Source organism: Xenopus tropicalis, chromosome 8 (genome assembly GCF_000004195.4).
Source record: "Xenopus tropicalis strain Nigerian chromosome 8, UCB_Xtro_10.0, whole genome shotgun sequence".
Taxonomy (NCBI): Eukaryota; Metazoa; Chordata; class Amphibia; order Anura; family Pipidae; genus Xenopus; species Xenopus tropicalis.
In genome coordinates, this window is record NC_030684.2 from 87,373,749 (window position 1) to 87,392,276 (window position 18,528).

The 18,528-nt window shown below is 38.5% G+C and overlaps 1 protein-coding gene across 2 annotated transcripts in view; it reads left to right on the plus strand.

Annotated features, from left to right (window-relative positions):
• Positions 1–6,279: 6,279 nt before the first annotated feature.
• slc24a4 (solute carrier family 24 member 4) overlaps positions 6,280–18,528 on the plus strand; it is a 108,307-nt gene continuing 96,058 nt past the window's right edge. Inside the window, exons 1-2 of one of the 2 annotated variants that reach the window (XM_002933226.5) lie at positions 6,280–6,648; positions 13,898–14,002. In XM_002933226.5, coding sequence (XP_002933272.2) covers positions 6,492–6,648; positions 13,898–14,002 — 262 coding nt within the window. In that variant the 5' untranslated portion in view covers positions 6,280–6,491. The remainder of the gene's footprint in view (positions 6,649–13,897; positions 14,003–18,528) is intronic. The other variant, XM_031891465.1, reaches the window with a different exon arrangement.

Sequence of the window (18,528 nt, forward strand, 5' to 3'; positions counted from 1 at the left end):
CACTTAGGTTCCTTCTCCTCCTCTAACTAACCCATTCGGCCCATCCCTCAGATATTTACTTTGGCTGTTGTAATGCTTAGTTCTTCGCAGCTGAGATTACTAAAAATGCCTTTCAGTCTAGCAGCCAATGAATAGATGGCATTGCTGCAGGCAACTTTGTGCAAAGCGATGAGTAGGCCAGAGTGGCAACTCCTACTTTTGCTGGTGGAAAGACATTTTCGGAGCGGTCATTCAGTGGGATATAAGATACTGATCAACCAAAGTGATCATTCATCAGTACTCAGGGATGATATTACATTTAAGTATAACATATATGTTGGTTTTCAAACTCTGAGATGAGTATGTTGTCTAGTTAAGGCTAGATGTTTTTTAATACCTTGTGATTAGTTTTTACATATTATTAAAAAGTAAAAAATATATGTATGATAAAAAATTCACACTTAAAAATAACCCTCTCCCCCCAAAAAAAACAAAACTTGGGAAAAGTAGGAGAGTCGGCAAGAGAAGACGAATGATACGCGTGAGCAATAATGTGACATTTCTCTGGAAGAACTCTAAGATCATTGACACATAAAAAATATACATCCTCCTCTGGCTGCTGTGACATGCCTTTATAATACTTCATAATTACTAAAGCTCTATTCCATAATGCAGGGTTATGCTGGAAAAACAAGTTTAGCACTGCATAAGGCTAATCTTTGACTGAATGTTTGACATAACAATAGGATTATTTGCACAACTTTCTTAATGCAAAAGGCAAAATTTCAGTGCAATTAGCTGTTATTGGTTTAACTATTTTCATTGGTGTACCTGAACATTGTACCAAAACATGCTATAAGATGTTGCATATCACAGTTTGCAAAAAGTGAGGTGTAAACAGATGCAAGGTGACCTGGTATTGCTTGCTTATCAATCTTTGCATATTTATGCAACTACAGATCTGAGACAATCCCTTTGGTAATAAATAAGGTTGACACATGGAGCTACTAGGTATGGTTACTAAAACAGATAATATTGATCACATCTCTACATGTGTTTTAGCGGAGCAATTCTCAGTATTGTCTATTGCAGGGTATGTTCTGGAGTTTAGCAGCCGTGAAAAAGTAGCTGCTACTAGTAGCTCCATCGCGGCGCCTCGTATGCCATCCCACCGGCGATTTACATTCTCGCCGGTGGGATGTCATATCGGGGAGATTAGTAGCCCGCAACAAGGGAGATTTGTCGCAGGCGACTAATCTCAGTGTGTGCCACAGCCCTAACGGCTATTATTAAAAACAACCATATGCAGGGTGGCTGTGTCCGACTTGTGAACCTTCAGCAGATGATGAACTAAGACTCCCAGAATCCCCATGGTGCCTTATGTAAATTAATTTGTTGTGCTGTGTTCCTACACAACATGGTTTTTAATACAGGCACTCATTACCTGGGTCACAGAAAAAAAACTTTGCCTTTGCAGGAAAAAGATTAATTCAGCAAAGAATGTAAATAAAGCACAACGAAATGCAGAGGAATTAGTAATGCCAATAATGACATTAAAAGGCATGATGCCAACTTTCAAAGCATTTAGCAAAGAGCATTAGTACAAAAATGAAGCAAATCCTAATGATAAATCACCTACTGTGTATCCATTTAAGATAAAATTGAGTAAGATTAAATGCAATAAAAAAGCAAGTGCCGATCAGTGTTTCCTTTTACCTTTAAATATTATAGCATAGTATAACAATACATACTACTTAGTTTGATCCAGAGTGTGTTTTTTTCCAGAGGTTGCTTTCACATTCTTTATTTATTCCTATGGCATATTTAGAACTATATTTATTAACGGGTGAAAGTTAGAGTTCGCCATTTAATAAATAAGCAGGGCTGCTCCTGCCATGTGGCAAGGGGAGAGAATCTTTCTTCAGTTTGCAGGGAGCGGCCAGTACCAGAGGGCGTCATAAAATGGCTTCTGGTAACTTTAAGAGGAGAAGTTTTGTCTGTAAAACTAAAATTTGGCTCTGCTAGTAATGCGGCCTCCTCTGGACTTGCTCTATACCTCCCAACATGTGAAAAATGTAAAGAGGGACAAAAAGAATTGCCACATATAGCGCAGTGATTTTTTTGACCACACCCATTTTTTTATGACTATACCCCCTAAATTCCACTCCCATGTTACAAAATTTGGCAGGTTATTTAAAGTTTGAACACATTTCTTTGGGTTTTAGGGTCTTGTTTTATTATAGAAATTGCCCTTAAAGCTGCAAGTCTCAGTACCCCCAAGAGACCTGTTTAGCGTATTAGTTACAATTGTATCTAAGTGCAGGTTTAGCTTGTTTAGTTTTCTGGGCTCTCTGCCAAAAGCTACTTTTTTTAAATAAGGCTAACGTCAGACCAGGCGTATGGCGTATATTTTTGGCAAGCTGAAAAACGCTTGCAGAAAACCCCGATACGTCTCCTACCTGTGCCTGCACCGGAATGAATAGAATATGCTCGGGTGCAGGCACATTTAGCCGATATCCGCATAAAAACACAAGAGATTGCAAAAATACGCATTTTATGCGTATTTTGACTACATGTGCCTGCGCTAGAGTGTATTCCATTCATTCTGGTGCAGGCACAGGTAGGAGGTGTATGGCGGGATTTTCAACAAGCTTTTTTCAGCTTGCCGAAAATATACTCCATACACCTGGTCTGACATTAGCCTTAGCATTCAGTGCAGGAGATCAGTGCAGGAAAATTATTACATTACATTAACATTTATTTATAAAGCGCCAACATATTCCGCAGCGCTGTACAATAAGTGGGTTACATACATTGGACATACAGAGTAACAGGTGAAGAGGGCCCTGCCCAAAAGAGCTTACAATCTACAAGGAGAAAGGGTTGAGACACAAGGTGTGGGAATGGGCATGACCAGAGTTGTGAGAGGTGGGGCACAGGGTATTACTTTTCAGTAAGAATCCAGGACTGCGGGCTGAGCTGTTAAAATTGGGACTGTCCCACAAAAATCTGGACAGTTGGAAGGTATGCCGCTCGTACTTTGCAAGCGTGGAGCAGAAGAGAGGGAGCAGAAAGCTCAGGCTGCAGCAGCCCCACGGCACAGGATCCGGTGTGTGCACAAGGAAAGAATAAAGGCAGGAGATCCAATGTGCACTGAAAATTTTTTATTTAGCAAAAGATCCACAGCACATGGTACAGTAAAGACAGAGTGAGACATGGTACATAACAAGAATGGTCTAGGTACTGAATGAACAAGGATAGGATTATAATGTGAGAGATACAGGGGTAATTACAGGCCCGGATTTGTGGTGGGGCCATAAAGGCACCAATTCCCAGTGCTTCGTACCTGACAAAAGAAATTTGCTCATGCAGGGTCGGGGCAATGTGCCGAGATGAGTACCTAGGGGAGCCCAATATACAAAGCCTGGGTAATTATGCTCCCAGTGGTCTTAAAGCAGGTGCTTAGCAGAGCCTCCTGTTGGCTTCCATTTCACATATGGGCTGCCAAATAGCCAATTACAGCCCTTATTTGGCACCCCTAGGAACTTTTTTCATGCTTGTTTTGCTACCCAACTCTATATATATTTGATAGTGGCACATGTGTAAAAACGATTTGGGACCCTTCACATAAGTGGTATTTTCTCTGTTGGTGCTTTTTTTTTTTTAGAAACATTTCTATCCTGCAGCTGGGCACTACTAAGGAACTGAACCTGCTACCTCCCTCTCATTTCCAGTTGGAATTGCCTGACATAGGTATAGGTCTGATTCTCTAAAGATGATGTTAGGCAGTTTACATTGGGTAGAGCTTATTTTATTTCAGTGATTAATAATGAAGTATTGACATTGTTTGAGAATATTGTATATAAAGAAGTGAAAAAGCTTTGGGAATGTGTTAGAGTCTCCAAAACAAGGTATAATCTTCCTAAAGATGAATTTAATGTGTGAATGCTTTACAAAATAACCATGAAATCATAATTAAAAATAGCAGACAAAAGGGTGCTGTTGTTAATGAATAACAATGATTACAAGACTGAAGACCTTAGTCAACTTGATAATTGTAACAATTATAGGAAAATTAGTTATGATCCTGGCATGAGGTAAAAAAATAGTATAATGAAAGTATACATTGAGTATTGAGTATTGAAGAATCTCTGTTTAAATTTGTCCCACCCTTTTTTTGAATTGATTGTTTAAATTACCATGGAACATTCAGAAACAAAAATTAATTTTCTAGATTTGAGATTAAAAAATTGGTCAATATGTACCCACTTACATATTGATAGTTTTCATAACCCCAATGTTTTCAAAGCCATACCAAAAGGTCAGTTCTTTAAATCCCAGAAAATTGAATCCACAGACTTGAGTTTTGAGGATGCACCATTTCCAATTGAGAGCACTATTGCTTGTTCTGCACTAAAAAAATGGAATTTTTAAAAAATGGAAATGTGCCTCTTTTATGTTAACAGAGGTCATTTTTGATAGAAACTAGCCACTCACTACAGCCTAAAGGTGGCCATACACGCACCAATAATATCGTACGAAACCCCTATATAGTAGGAGGCTGCTGATATCAGTCGACTCGCCGATCGGCCAGATTAAAAGATTTTGATCGGGCGCCATAGAAGGCACTTATGCCTGTTTAAACGGTGTCTGCTGCTCCTCTATCATAACAGGTCCTACTGTACAACATCCCACTAGAGGCCATAAGCTCAAGCCTGAAATGCTATTCCACATGTAACAGCAAACAGGTTATTTATATGTTACAATACACATGTGGACAGGTATATGTCAGTCAGATGTTAAGACCTATAAAAGAGAGGATATTTTCTTCAGATACTTCCAGTGTCGGGCTGGCTCACAAGGAAACCAGAAAAACTCCCGGTGGGCCCAGCTGTCAGTGGGCCCTCCTGTTTCTAACTATTTGGCCTAATTTATGGTCATTTCCTATTTCTTTAGGGGTACAAATTGACTAAATATAAAGAAGAATAGATTATAGTATGTAAATAAAAAAACTAGGAAAATATAGAGATTGAATGAGAAGGGGATAAAAAATATTTTGAAGAGTGTGGGTCCATGGTCTAAGGCAGGGATCCCCAACCTTTCTTACTCGTGAGCCACAGTTGAATCTAAAAAGACTTGGAAAGCAACACAAGCACCATAAAAGTTCATGGAGGTTCCAAATAAGGGCTGTGATTGGCTATTAGGCAGCCTCTATGCACACTATCAGCTTACAGGAAGCTTTATTTGGTAGGAAATCTTGTTTTTATTCAACCAAAACTTCCCCACAAGTCAGGAATTCAAAAATAACCACCTGGTTTGGGGGCACTGAGAGCAACATCCAAGGGGTTGGTGAGCAACATGTTGCCCCCAAACCACTGGTTGGGGATCACTGGTCTAAGGTTTTCTGGTGGGCCCCTGGCATCCAAGTCTGACACTGGATACTTCTTTCAGTATTAATACCATAGCTCTCAGTTGAAGTAGATGGTGTTAGAAACTGTGGAGAAGCACCCCAGAGAGGGTGACACTAGGTTAGCTCTACTGCAGAAGGAAGCTAAATGGATCAGCATTTTAGACTGTCTGCAACAAAAAGGAGTAAATGATTACTTAAGTTTGAAATGTTTCTTTTGACTAACATGTTTACCTTCTCAGGCTTTAAAATTGGTTAGAATATGGATCACCTGCCCTGAAATGAAAGAGTACTGGAAAATTGAGGCAGAAAGTGAGTATGCCCATGACCATAATACATTTTGTCCTGCATACTGTGTCTTTAGATTACAGCTCCTGACAGGCTGTTAGCGGCAGAGTCAGTAATTTTATTGATTAATAGGCATTATTTTGCTTGCAGTTTCTCTTTTTTAGGGAAGACATGTATCCTTATGGAACGGGCTTTACTTAGACTGGTCCCCTTTATGGGCTATATGGACACTATCACTTTAAGAATGGACTCTGGTGTGCTCAAGGTGAGAAAGGGATGGGGGGATAAATACTCTGTATCACTGGAGTTTTGATACTTAAAAAAAGAGCTCGGTCTCGAAACATGTTGTGTAAGTTGTCCAAATAAAGAGAATTGCGGTTTAAAAGCACTGCAGGGTTTTGCTCATTATTGGTTATTAAACAGACCTTAGCGGTGGGGCTGAAACTTCGTGTATCACTCAGCCCTTTTCTGGTAATAAACTGTTAACCCCTGCGCACCCATGAAGCAGCGGAGCAGGGGCTTTTGCTTGGCTGCACTGATTGGCATGTGCAGGAGCATGTAAGTGGGTGTGTGTGTGGGAGGAGGGGGAGGAGGAGAAGGAGGAGGAAGGCGCCCTCCCTGCCAGGGATGAGAGCTCTGTGCGCTGGAGGAATAGTGAGTCTCACTGGCACTAAGCCGAGCCCTGGCAATGCTGTGTGGGACTTTACATTGCACCTTGCGCTCAGCTGCCTCCGGCTGCCCCGGGAGATTGCCCTGAAGCCCATTTCTACTCTTCATTCCTGCGTGTGGTATCTGGCGTGTGGTATCTGGCTGAAACATGAGGGACAGAGGCGCGGGCATGTGCAGCCAAACCGGGACACAGCCTCCCAGGTTTGGGAAGAGAAAGAGAAGGGAGAGGATGCTGCAACAGGGCACCTTCATCTGCTCCCTCCTGTTTGCTGTGTGGTGTGTCTCCCGACTTCTCCAAGGCACAGGTACAAAGCTTCATTCTCTCTTGGGCTCTGAGGCTGAATCTCTTAGCAGGTGCACAGTGGCTACTAAACACAGGGCTCTGGCACAGAATGAGGGCGCCAGAAGGTGGCTGGGGGTTGGTAGTCTGGCACATTTTCTATATTCTCTGCCACTATAATATTAATGGCTTCAGCCTCTAGTCTTTAACATAAGCAGCACTGGTCTGGCTCTCAAACATTTCTTGTTTAATGCAGTCCAGATATTCAGTATTGGCACCTGTGCCCAGGAGTAGATGCTTAATATGGGGAAGATCAATTTAGTATATTGATCTGGAATTCCCTTTTCCCTGCAGCACCAAGAACACTCAGTGAATCTGATTCTAGATAGATAGATGATAGATAGATAGATGATAAATAGATAGATAGATAGATAGATAGATAGGTAGACCGTACCTGTCTTTTAGTCCAGAGGGGATGCTGTACCATTGTCATTCATAAAAAGAACTATTGCAAACTTGCAGATTGTGACTTGGAAACATGTATTTGTAGCCTATATTTTACCATACTAATACATATATGTTTATAGTAGTTATATGACGAGTGTAGAAATAAGGAAAGTATAAAATGTAGAGAAAAGGTGAGAAAAGAATTGCCTTACTCTGAGGAGCCATTCTGTTTTTATGCTAGTGACTGTGCTGTCAGCTAGGCAAAATATAACTGTAGTAGTGAATGTAAGTTAAATAAAGGAGGAAATGGAGGAATAGGTTCTGAACTGGGTCCTTGTTTCACCCCCATTCCCCTCCACCACCATTTAAAAGAAAAGAATCATGTGATATGTGTCTTGTATATACAGGGAATATACAGAAATGGAACCTGCATCACTGTGTGCTAGGAAACTTGCAGACTCCAAAGGTGTATTTTATGTTTTTTTGCTGGATATTTTTACTTATCTGCAGAATTACTAGATGTTGGTTGATTGTAGGAATACCAAGACCCTGTATCATTTTGTAAAGGTTAATGGTTATTAGTGATTCCTCTCTGAGCCTCACGTTTTAGATCCATGCAGAGAGTGGAGGCTCAAACATAATTAAATGGCATTTGACCTTCCTGTTATGTAATACAGATTGGGATCTCTGTAAAACCTTTCTCTGAAGTCACGGCTTGTCCCTGCCAATACAGACAGAGCTGGATTAACTTTGTGGCTTTGATTCAAATATGAACTCAAATGAAAATCCATTCACACCATTCGTGGGAGCTGTTGTGTGCACTACTTGAACTGTATGAACATTCCTTTGTACTTGCTTGTTGGAAATTGCACCTTCGCATTCATTTACAGAATATTAGATGTATTAAAATATTATACACTATTATTATACACTATATTGCAATGCAATTTGCTTCCACAGTGCAGCAGCTAATGTGTTATCCATAACCACCTTTATGCAAAATGTAAGTGAGGTTTCAGAGACTGCCTCTTATGAAATCTTACCAAAAAAAAATCTACATTGGTGGTTTCTTCCTCTAATCCCACATGTAAAATTTGTTTCTTTGCCAGAACCAGACTGTTAATTAGATAAATGGAAAGAACAGTTAGAGAAAGACACAAAATACTAGGGAAATCCCAGGCTAGTTTTTGTGCTATAATATACACTGTAAATGTTCACAAGCAAGAATGCACTGAATCCAGAGTTGTGCTAGGGATTCAGCCAGAGCCCACCTTTTTTATAGGATTCAGCTTTGGGTAAAGCCTTAGGGGCAGATTTACTAAGACACGAACGCTTAGAGTGTTCATTCGAACGCTCTGAGCTTATTTTCACCGAATTTTTCGTCGCCTGTGCGACTTATTCAATGCCTGCGCAACTTTTTTGTACGCTTGTGCAACTCTTTTGTACGCTTGCGTGAAAAAATCGGCAAGGTTTTCCTGCTGTTAACAATCGTTCGGTACGAAAATTTCGTGCCTTTCAGATTGCCAATACGATATTATCGTGACTAATACAATTTTTTTCGGAAGCATTTTCGTGATATTTGCAATCTTCAGAAAGAAGATCCAATCCGAATTTATCCCATTCGGGATTCGAACTTGTGATTTCATGAATCTGCCCCTTAGTGTTCAGGTGAATCAAATCTGAGTCCTTAGCCATATGACTTTAAAGTACTGGCCAACTGAATGCTTCATTTATTTATAGATTTGTTGAGATTTACTAAGGTTTGAATGGATTCAGTATGATATGTGCTAATTCTTTCTGGAGCATTTGGTATATAAGTGAATCTAAAATATATAGATCTCTATTCACAAGGATTTGGAGTAGCATTACAAAATAAAGGAGGGCATTTATGCCCATCAGTTAGCCCAGAGGCCCTTATGTGCAGTTGCTGCCCCATGCAGTGGCCCTGTAGCTATTGTTGAATGACATCCCAGAGTATGTTACAAAGTGCAAAAAATGGAGGGCTGCCTTTATAATAGTACTGTACAAATATTTTTTTATTCCGACATTCCCATCCAGTATCTGTAAAAATACAAATAATATTTATAATTATTTTTAATACATATTTTTGATACTCCTTTTTTTTTTTTAAATCTATCTTTTCTCTCTCTTTAGCATGCTATTGCTCCTAATCTGTACTTATTGATCACCATTAAGTGATATGTATGATGTCTGTAGTAATTAGTGTAAACTGGAAGATAGGATGTGACAGTCTGAATTGAAAGGGTAAGGGCTAAGCTGGGATAAGTTATCTGCTTTAAATGTAATCACTTGTGCGACACATTACAAGCTTCCATATGGGAAAGTAAGCAAACATTTTGGTTTCTTTCACGTGAGCAATGATCGTTGCATTTTCCATCACACTTCTCTAGAGGGCACCATAAAATATTTCTTTTGATAGTAATGAGTTATTTCTGCAGATGAGACTTTTATTTATGAGCGTCCAGGTAAAGCATGATAATTTATAGTGTGACTGAGAAATATTTTGATGTAAATATCGAATGTTGACAATTTTTACCTACTTATAAAGTATTATTATCAGCTTTAGAAGAAACTGGTTTGATATGTTATCAATATATGAAACTGTCTTTAAATAAAAAGCTGATGGCAGGTTTTGACAGGTATTGCTTTGTCCATTGTGTTTACATATAATATTCCCAGATGAAGTGAAAAATTAAGCACATTTTTCAATTTAAAAGCAACTACTAATGTCTATATATACACTAGCTGCTTATAACTGCTATATACTGCTTATAACTGGTAACTGCATTAATTGAGGCGGATCCCCGTTTATCACATCAAAACCTTAAATTACATGTATATTACAATGCGTTGCTTGAGAGGGCTGTAGGGCAGCAGGCACAACATTTTCAGTGCTTGTTACACCATGATTTACACCACGTTTTAAACTTATACTGACTTGTTTCTTGCATACTTGCTTGGCATAAGGCAGCCAAAGCCAAAGTGGTACTCACTTACCAAGGCTACTCATTAAACCAATATGCTTTTAAGGACTGGACCAGATAAGCTCCTTTCTTGTGGTATTTATCCTTAAGAAACAGCAGCTGTTATGTACTAAACACATAGCTGCCAATGTTTAAAAATAATTTTCAAGGAAAGCTTTTTGTGCCATATGAGAATTACCCTAAAAAAAGTTGCATAATGTCCCTGCCATATATACCATGCATAATAGTTATAGTAATATATATTTAAGCATATGGTGTGTAAATACAAGACAAAAAGTCTGAAAACTTTTGCCTTATTGGGATATAAACATTATCTGGGTGTTGAGGTCATGGGGTTATTACTCCAATCCAAGAGGATGGTGAGGAGATAAGGTATAATATCATTGTCCTGGTAATAGTGAGTCCTGGGGACCACCACACATTTTCTGTTCAATACATAGCTACTTGCATGTGTTTTACACAACTGTGTTATAATTTTAATATAGTTACCAACCAACCATTAGTACTAACTGATGAATTTTAAGACTGACAGAATCCAAATACTGATTGGTTTCTATGGGTTACAGATTATATATTACATCTTCTTTGTAACCCCCCCACCCCACCCCCCACCCCCCAGTGACAATCTTTTTAAATCCTAGGATATATTAGGCTGCAGGATTTTCTCACAATATATTTAGACTTCAAAGGCTTTTTGAGTATGCCACAAAAAGTCATATCCAGGTAGCCAGGGAAACAGGTATCTCTGCCCTTATGCAGTTCTCTCTCTCTCTCTATATATTATATATATATATATATATATATATATTTTACACTTTTTATTTTACAAAAAGTGACTTCATTTTTCAGCCTTTCATTTAATATATTTATAGAACAGTAAGAAATAACCGATAAAAATAACTATGCTGAATGAAAAAACATTATTTTGTTAGATCTTGATCTTTAAAATAGCATAATGCAGCTTAAAACTTCAGTGGGTAATAGGAGGTTAACATTTGGGCATGGTAATGCCCCACAGATGCAAGGTGAAAGGCACTCACAAGATGTCTTAACTGAGAATTAATCACGTAATCTTTGTGCTGATACAATTACTTGGAAAGTGCTGGATAATCATGTCCCTGGGTTGAAGGATGACAATTTTCCCTGATTTGTAGGCTGGATTTATAGTCTATTTACCAAAAAGGGAAAATACACCCAATTCACACAAAGTTTAATCTTCAATTTATTTTTTCTTTCAAATAACAGTAAAGTATGATGATAAAGTTGTGTATATTGATGTTGCATATATGCCTGCATATATGCTGCTATGTACTGTATATACGTAGGTTGGATATTTGATAAGCTTTGGTATTATCATCTATAGCAACATACATTGTAGTGGCCATGATTAGGTGTTCTGGTGTAACTAGAAGTTACTGGGCTCCACAGCAAAATCTGTTAGGCTTATCCAGTTCATACTCCTGGGGTCCCCAGCAGCCACTCTGCCTGCTTGCCTTTTGTTAGGACCATGAATAGATAGCACTTTAGAGAATTAGAGAATATTTAGTCAAGGTTGAAATGTTAAGTTTTGTTCTCAAATGAATCACCTCTTGGATTCATAAGTCCTTTGAGTACAGATTTCTTTTGTATACCAGCATCAGTTGCAGAACATAAGTAGAGGGGATCTTGGAAGAAACTGTTTCATTTAATTTTCAGACATTTAGTTGGTTTGCTCTTTGTTTTTATGTGGTATAACTATGCCTATAATGAAAGAGTGTTTGCAAACTCAGTATTTCAATGTTTTTGTTGAATTACAATACCGTTATCTTTATATACTGTTTGAATGAAGATCAAATATAGATATGCCAAAATATGTTAAAGGAGCAGTAACACTGTACTGTTGCCCTCCAGTGGTAAATCGTGTGTTTTTTTCAGAAAGACTACTATTGTTTATGAAAATAAGCTGCTGTGTAGCCATGGGGGCAGCCATCAATCTAACAAAAAGAGAAAAGTCACAGGTTACATAGCATATAGCATCTACAGATAGCTCTTTAACTATAATACAGGGGGCTCAAACTCAATTTACCTGGGGGCCGCAGGAGGCAAAGTCAGGATGAGGCTGGGCCGCATAAGGGGTTTCACAAAAAAAAGTCCATGAAGGCTTGCATTATCGGATAATGCAAGGCACGGCGGGCGGGAGCTGCTGATTGCGGAAATGAGATGGGAAGACGTTCTGTGTGCACAATTAGCTGCTAACTAAGGAGCTAATTGTGCACACAGAACGTCTTCCCATAATAACTGTTATGATGGCATAACGTCATTTCCGCAATCAGCAGCTCCCGCCCGCCGTGCCTTGCATTATCCCTTGAATTGCAATAAAAATCGTGATCCATTCATTGATTTTGCGAAGGCGTTGGTGCGGGCCACAAAATATTGTACAGAGGGCCGCAAATGGCCCGCGGGCCGCGAGTTTGAGACCCCTGCTATAATACAATGGGTTTAGGTACATAGTCAACCACTGTTAAATCTTGGCTTCCTGGGTGACTAATTTCCCTGAAATGCTTTTCCACCTGCAATAAAGTGAATTGCCTGTGGGAAGGCATATATATTGCTCTGTTTTCCAAAGTTACACAAAGTTTCAACTGCAGGAAAATGAAGCAACGTGTATGCATCTAATGCAAAAAGATGAAAGTGAAAAGTAGTAAACAAAATATAGTAACGCTTTTTCCAGTGCGAGTATAATCACTTTATGTCTAACTATACCTAACTAGGTAACTAAACACAAACAGACTAGTAGTGCACACAAACCAGGCAGTAAAGCTAATGCCACAAGGGGCAGATTTTTGGCCTGTAGATAAATGCAGGCTGAGAATTTGTCCCTATGCTTTAAAAATCTGATTGTTGTGCTGAATTCCACTTTGTGAGCCTTCACGCGGCCCAACGCAGTGGGTCTTGGTGAAGCATAGGGGTGAATTCTTGGCCTGTGGATAAACGTTTGGAATTAGCCGTAAAGGGCACCTATCACCCCTATATTGTCTCCTCCACCATTGGTGTGGGCTAATAGAGCCCGTACTCAAGTTGGGGGCTCTTGTAGACGCCAGCGCTGGGCTACCTGCACCGGGAGGGAGCTCCCGGAATTGGCTGCCATGTTGGTAAGCTATTGCCCCTGCTCTTTTACTATGCGCATGCACCTGACATAGGAGCGGTGAATGTAAATTCACTCGCTCATTTTGCGCATGCGTGTGCCCCAACATGGCTGCCTGCGCTGGGGCTCATTCCCGGTGCGGGTAGCCCAGTACTGGGAGGGGCAGTTTTTTTTAAAAGAAGAAAACTATAGTTTCCCCTATCTGGAGTGGGGACTTTATTAGCCGGCACTTATAGTGGGGGAAACAATATAGGCGTGATAGGTGTCCTTTAAAGATCTGTGCAAAAGAAATATGGCGAATAAATCCACATCTGGAAATCCCACCACCCATCCCGTATGGTGTCAATATTGTTTCTGGTAAAAAAAGCCAATTATGGCTTTATACTTCCACCACTCCCCAGACTTATATATATTCACAAGAGATCCATACATTTTTATTGTCAAAGAACTTTGAGCTCATATCCAATGTCTGTACTGGAGCCCTCTGCTTACTGCAGTGGTCCAATAAAAGTTTTTAATAAAAGTCCCTGGGTAACAAATGAGCCACAGGCTAAGGAGTTTCTCTAGATCAACAAAGTATCCAACTAATAGGCTAAAGGGCTGCATTTAATAGTAAACTGTTGTATATACAATCTCTATGCTGTAGTAAAATGATTGTTATTGTTACTAACTTGCCTCAAATTATTTTTGTGTTGTAGCAGGGGGCATGTTTTTGGGACAAGAAAAGCTTGTGTCTGATTGGAGGAATAGAAGGCTTTTGGTATCTGATAATGGAACCCAAGCAAAAAACTGCACTGAGCCAGGTAAATAAAATATCTTACGTATACACACTGTCTAAGCATACATAGATGATAGACAGATAGATAGGATGATAGATAGATAGATAGATAAAATGCATAATTATTATAAAGATCAATGTTTGGGACCTTTCAAGGACTAGAAAAAGGTCTTGAGGAAGGTCATTGAGCAGACAAGTCAGTGTGCTGTCATCTATATATTTACACAATAAAATTCTTGCAACTATACTGAGGAGACTGAGCACAACCATGTTGACATTGTATGCATGCATAGATAAGTATGTGTGAGGAGGCAGAACTTGTGATGTGGTAGGTTTCTATTTGTGATAATACAGTTCTGTGTATGGATAGAAATGTAGTGGGCTAATATACATTGGCCTCTTTAATCCTCCTTTTCACAGAGTGTGCGTATTTCGTTCTGAACAAGCATGGGATCAGCTATGTCAGTGTTTATAAAGTATACATTGTATAGGATTCAATTAAGCCTAATAATTAGAATTTAGTTCTAAGTAATCTGTAAAATTGCCCATGGCAACATGGACAATGAGGGCAGTTGTGGTTTTGTGACCACCTGATTTGTGAAAAACAAAGCTTGTGATTTTTTGTAGGATTGCATATTTCAAAATGTTCTATGTTATTAGGCATAAGCCAAACTAATTAATGGGTTCCTCTGTAATACACATAGTTATTTGTGGTAACACAGGTCTGTGTATGAATAGAAACTAAATAGGCAAATTAACATTGGCCTCTTTAGTCCTCTTTTTCACATGTTCTGCCTTAGTTCACACAAATGTGTGCATTTCCTCATGAACTCACAAGTTTCACTATGTCAGTGTTTATAAAGTATACATTGTATAGGAGTCAATAAATCCTGATAATGAGAGTCTATTTCTAAATAATGTAGAAAATTGCCCATGGCAACCTGGACAATGAGAGCGGTTGTGGTTGTGTGACCACATGATTTGTGTAAAACAAAGCTTGTGATTTTTATAGGATTTCATATCTCAAGTGTTCCATGTTAATAGGTATAAGCTCAACTAATTAATGGATTCCCTTGTAATACACATTTCTATATCAATAAACTGCAGATTTTAAGACTGTCACAGCAGCTAGTAAAACTAACATTAGAAGCATATAAAGTGCTTCTTTCTCTATAAAATGTACACTTGTTACAATGGGGAGCTTAACCCAACAACAATTATATATTATATATAATATACTACAAAAAAAAACCAGGATCACTGAGACTTCAAGTACAAAAACAACACGAATTGCGGAAAGGCCATCTTCCATAAACTCCATTTTAATCAAATAATTCACATTTTTAATAATGGTTTCCTTTTTCTCTGTAATAATAAACAGTACCTTGTACTTGATTCCAGCCAAGTTAAAATTATTCCTTATTGAAGGCAAAACAATCCTATTGGGCTTAATTACTGTTTATATCATTTTTTTTTTTGCAGACTTAAGGTAGGAGATCTGAATTACGGAAAGAACCCTTATGTGGAAAACCCCAGGTCCCGAGCATTCTGGATAAGGGGTCCCATACCTGTATATTATATATATATATATATATATATATATATATTAATATACACATATTGCTTAGCGTGTTGCAGTTCACATTAGTTTTCTCTTATTGTAAATGTTTTAATTACTAGCAGTTTTAAGCTGTTGATATCATAACTTTGCTACAGCCGAGCTGCTATGCCAGTTGGCCAGTCAGCTGGCAGCCAGAGGGTTACATGACTGATGTAGGCAGCGTCTCCAGGCAATACATTTCATAGTTCTTTCCCCCTCATTTACATTTTAAAGCTGTCTGAATATCTAAAAGAGTGAGGGAGAGAACTGTGCAGAATAGCATCTGCATGCACCAGTTATTTAACCCTCTGGTGGCTGGCTAAAAAGAATTGAAAATTAATTTAATTTGCAAAAGCGCTCAGAAGAGCACTTTGAGAAACTATGAATTAATTTTAGAGGGTTTAAATTCCCTTTGTTCATGTGTATGCTTTTCAGGTACAATAGCTCTATAATGTGTCTTTTTTAAGATTTACATTTCCTGCAGATTTCTTAATGAATAATCATGATAGTATCTGTTTGTAATAAACTGCTGTACTGTGACAAGAGCATATCCCCTGCTGTGCTGTACTGGGCTAAAAGAAAATGCCCAAAGGGACCTTGACTTCTTTGGCTTCTGGTGCTGTCTAACAAGCACGTATGTGGTAATGCAATAAAAGGCTTGCCCAGATCTAGTAACCCATAGCAACCAATCAGATGTTTGCTTTTATACAGATGAGGAGTAAATAGATCTGCTTATTGGTTGGTATGGGTTACCAGACATGTACAAAACTTCGGTCCATTTGTTAGATTACCCTATAAATTCTTAAACTGACCATTCTGTGTTAAATGTCATTGAGACAATTTACTTCCCCTGCTTCACTAAAAAGAAGCACACCCATATTTTAGTTAGCTAATTTAATACATGGTAACATTCAATTTCCTAGTCAGATACACACCTACTTATTTTTATTTTCAAAATCTGGTTGCCCCAGCTTCCATCTTACTAATCAGACAAATTCCCACATTCGAATTTGCTTATCACATATATACCCAAATTTTACTTTCCCAATCAGATACACACCTAATAACATCTGTTTTCTGCTCATATTCTAATTTCATGGCCATATTGAGATTCACTAATTAGATCTTTGCATTCTGATTCTCTAACCAAATATTTATTTGTTAATCTTTTTTTTTAAATGTAAAAATGTAAGTTTAAATTGTTATAGACTAGAATTATTTCCACTCCACTCTGTCAGTTTTTTTTTGTCTCTTTCATCCTTCAGTCTTCTTCTATTTTGTCCATCTCTTCCACTTTCATTCTACTTTTCTTATTCTACTTTCTCTCCCTTTACTGTTCTTTACTGTTTGATAATTCCCTTGGGTACACCTCCTAGTGGCAGCTTACAAAAAATGAAACATTTTCAGTATTGGAGCCTTTTAGATCAGCTCCAATTATCAGAACTGTGTGATTGCAGAGGGGAGGGCAGAAAGGAGAAATTATTTTGTGTCTAATTGTGTTCTTGGGAGAGGTTGGATTGTGTGTAGGTGTGAATATTTAGACTGAGAGGGAACACTCCCTCCATGACAAAATGTTTAATTCCAGCTGGTTCACGCTAACAGATTTATTTAGCTCTTAGGTTTTCTCTATTACTTTTTTAGTTTTAGAGTTTCAGGACATTTGTTAAGATCTGTTTTGAGAAGAACCACAAAATATCCTGAACGTTTCAGGACCGGAACGTTTCACCTTTTCTGTATATTTATACTTCAGATTTACTGAATGTAGTACAGGTATGGGATTTATTATTTGGGGTTCTTGAGACCAAGGGTTTTCCATAATTTGGATCACCACAGTCTACAAAAATATTTAAACATCAAATAAATACAATAGGATTGCCACCAATATAAATTTTTAATAGCCCAGTTACCATCATGTACAAAGTACTGTTTTATTTCTATAAAAAGGAAATCATTTGAATAAATTGAATAATTTGCTTAAAATGGGAGATAGTCTTGTAATTTGGAGCATTCTGTAGTACTCTTTAAAATATTACAGATATGTCCCAGGGTTATTTTATGATAGTTGATACTGTATTTACTTCTCTTGCACCTGTTGACAGGTTGTATTCTGTTTTGCTTGAACGGTACAGGAAGTTAGGTATTCAGAGGAAATCACTCACTGGAAACAGTATGCACAGTATATTATGTCTGCATTATTTTCATTATATTCAGAGCATTACATAAAATGACTGTTACTATGTACTTTCATGTAGGAATGCTTTGTGCATGCTTCTGTTTAGCCATTTTAACATTTTACAATATGTGTTGTATTTGTCCCTTAGGTCCATTAAAGGTGTCCTCAACCCTAAAACTATTTTTCACATAATGAGTGTAACCCCTATTTGGCTATGAAATAATTAAAACCCGGGCTAGTATGGTTAAGAGCATGGGGTATATGCGACTCTCTTAGACAGGATAGGCCTTTGCTATATGGAACAGACCATGTGGAGCAAGGAAGTAGTGGAACTACAACTCACTGTGCAGTGCAGAATAGCAAAGATGGACGCCAGAAGGTTCTTGCAGTTGAACTATAGTACAAGTTTATTGTCCAAGACAATTGAATCAGGAGGGTTATACTCACAAATGTAGATGCAGATGTTAAATGATAGTAGTACTCTGAGGACAACAAGGGAGGATGCACACTGGTTTATCCCACCTCTTTTGGAATCTGGGCACGGTAAATGCACCTGATCAGCTTGGCACCCCTTTGGAAGCAGTCAGGATAGATACCTCAGTTCTCAGGTTGATAACCCCTTGCTTGAGAGTCCTACAGCTGACTGTTTAACAGGGTTGAGATACTGCCTGTCTCCTATGTCTTAAACCGTGGCCCTATGCTGAGGCAACAGTGCCTCTATGGAAGGGTACTTCCTTTTCTACTTTCCTTGGTGGAGCTGAGCTGCTCTTGCTTCCTA